General features: G+C 36.7%; 1 protein-coding gene across 1 annotated transcript; it reads left to right on the forward strand.

Moving 5' to 3' along the window:
- Positions 1–5,666: 5,666 nt before the first annotated feature.
- Positions 5,667–7,210, forward strand: LOC131806744 (uncharacterized). Its single transcript, XM_059131391.1, has 2 exons — positions 5,667–6,316; positions 6,361–7,210. The coding sequence occupies exons 1-2, from the start codon at positions 5,667–5,669 to the stop codon at positions 7,208–7,210; spliced, it is 1,500 nt and encodes a 499-aa protein (XP_058987374.1).
- Positions 7,211–8,606: the final 1,396 nt, after the last annotated feature.

The raw sequence follows: 8,606 nt of genomic DNA on the forward strand, positions 1-8,606 counted from the left end.
AAAAAAATTGAGTTTTTTTTTCAAAATACCTCCTGCCAAATGTTGGGTATTCAGGCGTTAGAATCCGCTTAATTGAAAATGAATATTCAGTTTGTAAGTGAAAAGGGTATAAAGGGGGAGGGGGTCGGTGTAGTCAGTATTCTGCTAGATATTCAACGTACGAATGGGAAAATATAATTCCCTACCATTTGTTGCATAAATGTCACAGCTGATTAATTCATGACATTGGGACAAATAGTTAGAATGCTAGCCAGGTGCAAAGAGAAGGACAATGCCACGTCATTTTGATGTTGCCCACCATCGAAGACAGACAAATTTGCAAATGCCGTTTGTCTGCTGTCTTGCAAATGGGCTTGGTCCTCTTTAATTTAGCCTCTGTAACCTGCTGCAACGTGTAGTGGAATTGATGTTCGAAACTGCTGCCATGACTGCCTGATGTTGATGTTTATTTGCTTTGATGATGGATGCGACAATACGGCGAAAACATCAACGCCTCATTCTCCCTTCATGTCTAATTGTCAACTAAGTCATCTTCATCATCGGGAACAGCCGTGGCAGCAGAACCAGCGTTGTCGTCAGCATAACTGATGTGTTGATGCCATGACCACCATGGTCCTGACACCGTGCGAGGTGCATTTGAGATAAATATGTGTGCCTGGGCGGGTGTGTGTGTGTGTGTTTGCCTGGGAGTTTACAGCGAAGAGCATAGGGCACAGGTGTCAACATGATGATGTTGGATAACAATTGTCGCAGTCACGTTACAGGATCAAAGGACAATGTCCTCGTACCCCAGCAAATGTATGTGTCAATGCTAAAATAAATAGTACAACAGGGCAAATAAACCATTTAGAGGGTACAGTGGTTTAATATATATTAAGATTATTAAATTTTTATAACGGATTTTCGATAGAATTTAGATAGCGGTAAAAATTGGTGTTAGTGGGTCTTAATTGGTTCTAATGTTTCCCTTAGTTAGTTTTTATACCCTCCACCATACATAGTATGGAAGGTATATTAAGTTATAAGACGCCATGTCCGTCCGTCTGTTGTAATCACGCTACAGTCAAATCGAATTAAGATAGGGAGCAAAAATTTTGCACAGATCTGTCTTTTGTCTGCAGGCAGGTCCAGTTCGAAGATAGGCTATATCGGTCCACGATATTGTATAGCACCCATATAACGGTACCCCCAGATATTCCATATTTTGATGATTTTAGCCACATTTTTTAATGGAATTGTCTGAAATTCCACACAAGGAGTTGCTTGAGAGTACTTAACCCCCTGAAAGAGAATTGCCTATATAGGTCAAATATATCGTATAGCCCCCATAAGTGGTACCCCCCGATGTTTGGTATTTTGATGATTTTAGCCACATTTTTCAACGGAATTGCCTGAAATTCTTCACAAGGAGTTGTTTGGACCACTTTACCCCCTGACGGAGAATTCTCTTTAAAGGTCAAGGATATCGTATATCCCCCATAAGTGGTACCCCCCCGATGTTCGGTATTTTGATGATTTTAGACACATTTTTCAACGGAATTCTCTGAAAATCTACAAAAGGAGTTCTTTGTACTTTACCCCCAGACATAGATTTGTCTATATAGGTTTACAATATCGTATATCCCCCATATATCGCACCTTCCAATATTAGGTATTTTAAAGATTTTAACTGAATTTTTAATAGATTTTATTTTTTGAAAATTTTCTAATTCGTTTCAAATGGTGGAGGGTATTCAAAGTTCGTTTGTTTTTTTACTTGTTTTATTTATTTTATTATACCCTAAGCCATATGGCTAGTTATACCCTCAGCCATATGGCTAGAGAGTGTATATATCATCTGATATGGTCAAAACGTGCCTAGTCGAAATAACGGTTTTAGACCCTAGGTCTCTTTGGACCAAATCCCTTTTAGAACATTTGGAGTCGATCTAGCGATGTTCGTCTGTCTATCTGGCTGGTGCGCATGATAACTCTCAAAGGGAGTATCCGATTTGGTGCAAACTTGGTACATCGTAATATTTTTGTCAAACTTAGATCGAGTTCGGTGATGGGCAATATCGGTCCACTCCTTCCAGTACCTCCCTCACAAAAGATCGTAATTTTCAAAAAATATATTTTCTGCACAAAAATTCGATTTTGCTCCAAATTTGCAAATTAACGCCTGTGCTATGTCAGGTGCGTAAAATGGACAATATCGGTCCACTCCATCAAGTACCTTCCCCACTATTACTATTCTTATAAAATGTGATGTAAGAGTCCGATTGTCGCCAATATTTATGTTAACCCAAGGTCTGGTTTTAAAATGGAGTATATCGGTCCACTACTTCTGGTATCTCCCCCACAAAAGGTCGAAATTTTCATTGTTTTAATTAGCTTTTCATAAAAACGTGTTTTTTTCGCCGACCCACCAAATATGTGCCTTCCAAACTAGTTTAACAAAAAGTTCTCCTGATAATGTCTGTCTTCTGCTCCTCCAAACAACAACGTAGTAATTCATCGTTCTTCCCCAGTAGCGGCATAATCACAATAAGGTGTTCATTTGTCTTTTTTAACACCCTTCCCCCCTACACCTGCTTCACAACCCTAATGCTTGAAAATTGCTGCTGTTTTGCAATGGTGTCGTGTCATCATCGTCAGCATCGCCGGGACAAATGTCATTCTAGTGAAATGAAATTTGCAAACAAAACAGACAACGAACATGGAACCGAAAGCAAACGGAAGTTAAACACCAAGTTGTCGACTGTTTGTTTCGACCAGCATACATGTGTGAATAGAGTCGTCTCGGCCATGGAGAACTAAGTTGCCCATCTGTAATTTCACTAAAGTATTCAAGTGTTAAAGTGCTGAGAACAAACCACAATTTTGATTTTACGTTGATGGATTCTTTAAAGCAGTGATCATTTTGGTTATTGGCTATCAGGGTATATCATTATTTGACGAGTAATGGGACTTTGCTGTATCCATCAGTCGGTTTTGCCGACAGATGTATACCCTCAGCCTATGTCAGTTTATTAAAATATACCAACTTCAGACTGCTGTCATTTCAAAGCCACTCGCCCGACAGCTGTTAAAATTATTCCAGTGAAAGCCCATTATATTGTTTACAAGAGTACAAAAGCATTTTGGTGAGAATTTTCAAAAAAAGTTATTCGTGATGGAATTCAAGTGTGATAGTGTGATTTCTTTATATTTGGCTTGAAAACCACAAGTGGCTATCGTTAGATTACTCCATCATTTAAATGTAAATAAATTCTTTGTGTTTCCTATCATCGTGGCTGAAAAATGGCTTGTGAGCTGAACATACCGCAATATTCCGTTCGAAAAATATTGACAAATGAGCTCGAGGTAAAGCCATTGGAATTCCAAAAATGCAAGAACTTACACCGCAACAGAAAGAAAATAGACATTAAGAGCTAAGGAGTTGCTTCGCTTGACCGAAAGTGGTGAACTGCCGAATTTGGTTTTCTCCGATGAGAAAACATTCGTTGTCCAGCAGTTTGTAAACAAACTAAATTATCATGTTTACTTGCCAAAAAGGTCAGATGAAATGTACACCTGGCCAACCACCAGAACTCAAGCGCCGGCCATGGTGGGCCTTCAAAATCAACAAAATATCGAATATAGGGAGGTATCATAGGGGTTATAAAACGTGTACCTGCACAGACAATTTTCTGGCATACGCTGTAATACTCATAGCGAACTTCAAATACCAAATTAGAAACTTTTTTGGTGAATAATGTCGATAAAAACATCAAAATACCGAATATCGGAAGGTACCGTTAAATAGGGGCTATACGAAGACGTAGACCTGCATACGAAATTTTTTTCATAGGTTGTAGTACCCATTAGATTTCTTCCAATACGAAATTTGAAATAATTCCGGAGAATAATGTTGCTGAAATCATGAAAATACCGAATATATAGTGGCTATACGAAGACGTGGTCCTGCATACAAAAATGTTTGTCATATGGTGTAGTACGAAATTCAAATACGAAATTTGAAATAATTCCTGTAAATAATGTCGCTGAAATCATGAAAATACCGAATATCGGAAAGTACCGTCATATGGAGGCTTTACGAAGACGTGAACCTGCATACCAATTTTTTTGTCACAGGTTGTAGTACCCATTACGAACTTTAAATATGAAATTTGAAACGATTCCGCCGAATAATGTTGCTGAAATCGTCAAAATACCGATTATCGGGAGGTACCGTTATATGGGGGCTATATGAAAGCGTGAACCGACATGGCCCAATAACGAATTTAACCTGCCTACTGGTAAACTATGCATGTATGCAAAAATTTAGCCTTATATCTCAATTCGTTCGAAAGATAGCGTCATTATAACGGATAGACAGACAGACAGACGGATATCTCTAGATTGTCTTAGAATTTTGCGCTCATCCAGAATATATATACTTTGTAGGGTCTATTATGAATATTTCGAGGAGTTACAAACGGAATGACAAAGTTAATATCAACTCCATAGAATGGTGGAGGGTATGAAAACTCAACAGTTCGGTGTTGTATCACTCTTAGTCTCGATTTTTACACATTTCTGTGACACATTGGCCTCCGTGACCTCTCCCCAGAAAATGGAGGGAACTTGTGTCGTTACAAGATTTAATTGCATATTCTGATTCCAATTGGGCAAGCGATTCAGATGAAAGGCGTTCAGTCACTGGCAAATATTTGGAAAGATCTGAATATATTGATGTCCGCAGTTATTTTATACCGTAAAAGAAGAGTCGAATATTGTTCATTTTGTGGGAGTTCGAACTGAAGTGATGATAGTGGACAATTTAACTAAGCTTTTTTTTTTACAAAAAAAGCCTCAATTTTGTTCATTTCAAATGTGATTTTGTTAAAAGAGTTTTTGTTCGAGTGGGGGTGTTGAAATAAACTGTTGGAAAATATACTTGAACGAATAAAAACTTGTAAGCCATAAGAATTGAATTCGAAATGTTGTCAATAAATATAAAATATCTTTTACCTTTAACCGTTCAACTTAAAAGACATATTTTATTTGTTGCTCTGCTAACATAACATAATAGCATTACCTTTCACAAAATTTTCACACACACCCCCTATTTTCCCCATTTAACAAAAATAATATAGTTCAATCATTGTGGCGCATTTTTTGTTTATTTTCCAAATCATTTCGACAGCATAATTATAATTTTACTTTTGAGGAATGGGTTGATACATATTTTTGAATAGATTTCGTGTGGAGCGCCATACATAATTTTATGTGGTCACACAAAGTTATTAAAAGCTGAACATATAATTTGATAATTAGGAATAAAACAAATTTAATATTTGGTTAGAGGAGGGTAGAAACGTAAAAACTCTTTTAGTCAAAATAAATCCGCATAGGATGATAGTCACAGCACTCGGCTCGGTATTGCTACTTCTGTTTTTTGTGTGGAGTGTTGTTGCCAGCTCAACGACCACTCATGGTCAAGTGGATTTCTATACTAACTTGTTGCGGAACATACATCATGAAAGGTCCTATGACACCCTGGTTGTGTTACACGAGGATGGTTTCAATGATCTGAGGCTGAAAGCAATCTATAGTTTTCCTCACCCGAAAATATTTCTTTCGAAACATTTTGAATTCTTCTATAAAAAGTTTTTAATTCGGAAATTTTTGTGATAATCTTAATGTCTGCTGCATTGGATTTGGAACTAATGGAGATTGCAGCTAGATCCTTAAATTATATACGTCAATCAAGAATATTATTAATTGCTCGCAATATAAGCAATGAAGAAGAATTCATGACCGATTGTTTGCCTCTACTCGAAGATTATTCCATGACCAATGTTTTGTTGCATTTTTTACGAAATTCACCTGAAATCCCATTGGACTATCAACAACTGAAACCCTTCCCTGAATTTCATTGGCAAAAGAGGAATTTTAAGGAAATAGATTTGACATATTATCCACAACATTGGCGGAATTTGTATGGAGCTAATGTTACCACGTACACTGATCAGTCCCTTCCTTCGTCCGTAACCTACTATGATGGGCAGGGAAATTTGAAACTCAATGGAAATGTGGCCAGCTTGGTGGTACTTTTTGCGGAACATTTTAATGGCACTCTAAGGATGTATAAGCCAATAGTCGAGAGAGGTTTCACCCATTTCACAGTAGTTGCAGATATGGCCATCAAACGTCTGATTGACATTGCCATGTGTCTGCATGTAACAGGCATAGCTGAGCACAGTACTTGGATTTATGCCTCGGATGTTTATGAAATAGGCAGTGCATCGATAATAGTGCCATGTTCAAGCCCCCTATCTATAAGAGACATGTTCAAAATTCTTTTGAATGAATATTTCTTTGGCATGGTCGTAGTCTGTACGGTGCTGTTCTCAGTTTTCATTTCGTCATCGACTGTTATTTTGATCAACACTTTAGTTACATGGATCTGTTTTTTAATAATCGTATAATTGGTGGAGTTTTGGGTCTATCATTCACTGGTCGCAATTCACCATGGCGTTGCTTGAAACTGATTTATATTCTTCTATTCTTTGCTGGCCTGAACATCAATACCCAGTTTTCGGCACGAATGAATACCCTCTTTACAAGTCCTCCAAGATACAAACAAATCGAAACTTTAGAGGATATACGCAACCTCAATTTTAAAATAAACGTTCTGAAAGGTGATCTGGCCATTATGGGTGACGTTATGTTGCCTATTTCCCGTTCGGTGATTATTACCGAAGACATTGCCGAATATTCCAGCATGCGTTATAATTACAATACCTCAACCGGTTACTATGTAGCTTCGGCCCAATGGAAGTTCTTAAATTTGAAGCAAAAATATCATAGTCGCAAAACCTACTGTACCTACGAAAATTTGACCTTACATAAGTTTATACCCTGGAATATATTGCTGCAACCAAATTCTCCGTATAAAGAACCCTTTAATTATGTTCTACATCGAGCTAATCAAGCTGGGTTGCCAGATGCCTGGTACAACGGTGCATTTCTTGATTTGCTAAGATTAAAACGTTTATCACTGACAGATCCAAATCCTGAACGTGGGCCAAGTATTATGACCGCCAATGACTTAGAATGGGCTTGGCTTGTACTTGTTATTGGTTTGAGTCTTGGTGCGGTTATATTCTTACTGGAACTATGGCATCATCATCGTACTCGTTATTCGGATAATAATAAATGCAACATTTTCCAAATATGGTAACATATATTTGTGTTTGAATTAATTATTAAAACATTGTATTGTTTTAATAAAGCAGATTTTAAGTGAAAATAATGATTCAAAAGATTTATTGTAGTTCCGTTAGCATTTCTGGATCCAAGAGAAAAGTAAAATTTCATAATAAGATGCGGTGATTTATTTTCCACATTAAAACACATTATAATGTGACAAACAATTGTAAATGAGTAAAAATTCGCACTTGAGAAAACTGCAACCAATTTTAGATTGCTGTAATTTTTAAGCCACTCGTCCGACAGCTGTTAAAATTACTCCAGTGACAGCTCATTATACAAGAAACGGGCGGACAGAGATAAATCGTCTAAGAAATTTACGCTGATCATTTAGAAATAAGATTTCTATTGAATTGCACGATTCAGGTTGTAAGGGAAATTTTTACTTATGTTCCAAATGGTACTAAATTTGGTACAATTTAGATTTGTGTGAACCGATAAAGCTGGAATACCGAAATGTTATTTTAAGGTCTCTGTTAGTATCTGAAACTGAGGTATGGAGGTGATTTCGGAAATGTGTACTAAATGGTACTATACAGTACTAAATGGTACTATACAGAGTTATAGTAAAAAAAAATGCAACAAAGTCAAACGCAATAATTTTTTTCTTTTTTTTTAATTTTATTAAATAAACGCACAAAACGTCGGAAAAAGCATCAAATTTTAAAATAAGACAGTGTTGGATTGTTTGTTCGGGATACCGTAGTATTTTGTTGTTGCGAAATGGTCAGGCTTTATCCCTTTATTGTTGTTTTTTATAAAAACAACGTTTGTTTATTAGTGGAGAACAATGGTAATGTTCACCAGGGGGTAAGGCAGGAAATACCTAGGTTTCGGAAAGAGCCCCCAATCCTCATCAGTTCCATTGTTTTTTGTCTGGGATATTCTCCCCAGAAGTTATTTTAAAAATAACTTCTATGACAAAAACATTTTTTACCCAAGTGACGAGATCATAAACTCAATAGAAGCGGAACCAAAGAATTAAATAAAACTAAAAACTTACATGGTTATGCTACTTCGTTCAGGTTGAACAAAAGCATAACAAGTGGAGAAAGATGTAAATGTTTATAAGTGCGGTTGTAAGATTTAGAAGACTTTCCAAAAGAATTTTAGTTTTATTTAATTCTTTGGTTCCGCTTCTATTGAGTTTATGATCTCGTCACTTGGGTAAAAAATGTTTTTGTCATAGAAGTTATTTTTAAAATAACTTCTGGGGAGAATATAATAAGTTTAGATTTGTTCGAATTGGTCACCTTTGATACGAATTATGGCTTCAAGCGGCCTATGAAACCGTCACACGCTGCTCGAATGTTGCTCTGTGGTATTTGGGCCCATTCACATAGACAAATGAAAATATAGACAACGAA

This window comes from Musca domestica, unplaced genomic scaffold, assembly GCF_030504385.1.
Source record: "Musca domestica strain aabys unplaced genomic scaffold, Musca_domestica.polishedcontigs.V.1.1 86, whole genome shotgun sequence".
Classification (NCBI taxonomy): Eukaryota; Metazoa; Arthropoda; class Insecta; order Diptera; family Muscidae; genus Musca; species Musca domestica.

Excerpts from the sequence above, each read along its gene's own strand:
- LOC131806744 (XM_059131391.1), top strand. The coding sequence starts at position 5,667 with ATGTCTGCTGCATTGGATTTGGAACTAATGGAGATTGCAGCTAGATCC. Across the intron at positions 6,317-6,360 it reads CCCCTATCTATAAGAGACAT|TCTGTACGGTGCTGTTCTCA; the intron begins GTTCAAAATTCT and ends GCATGGTCGTAG.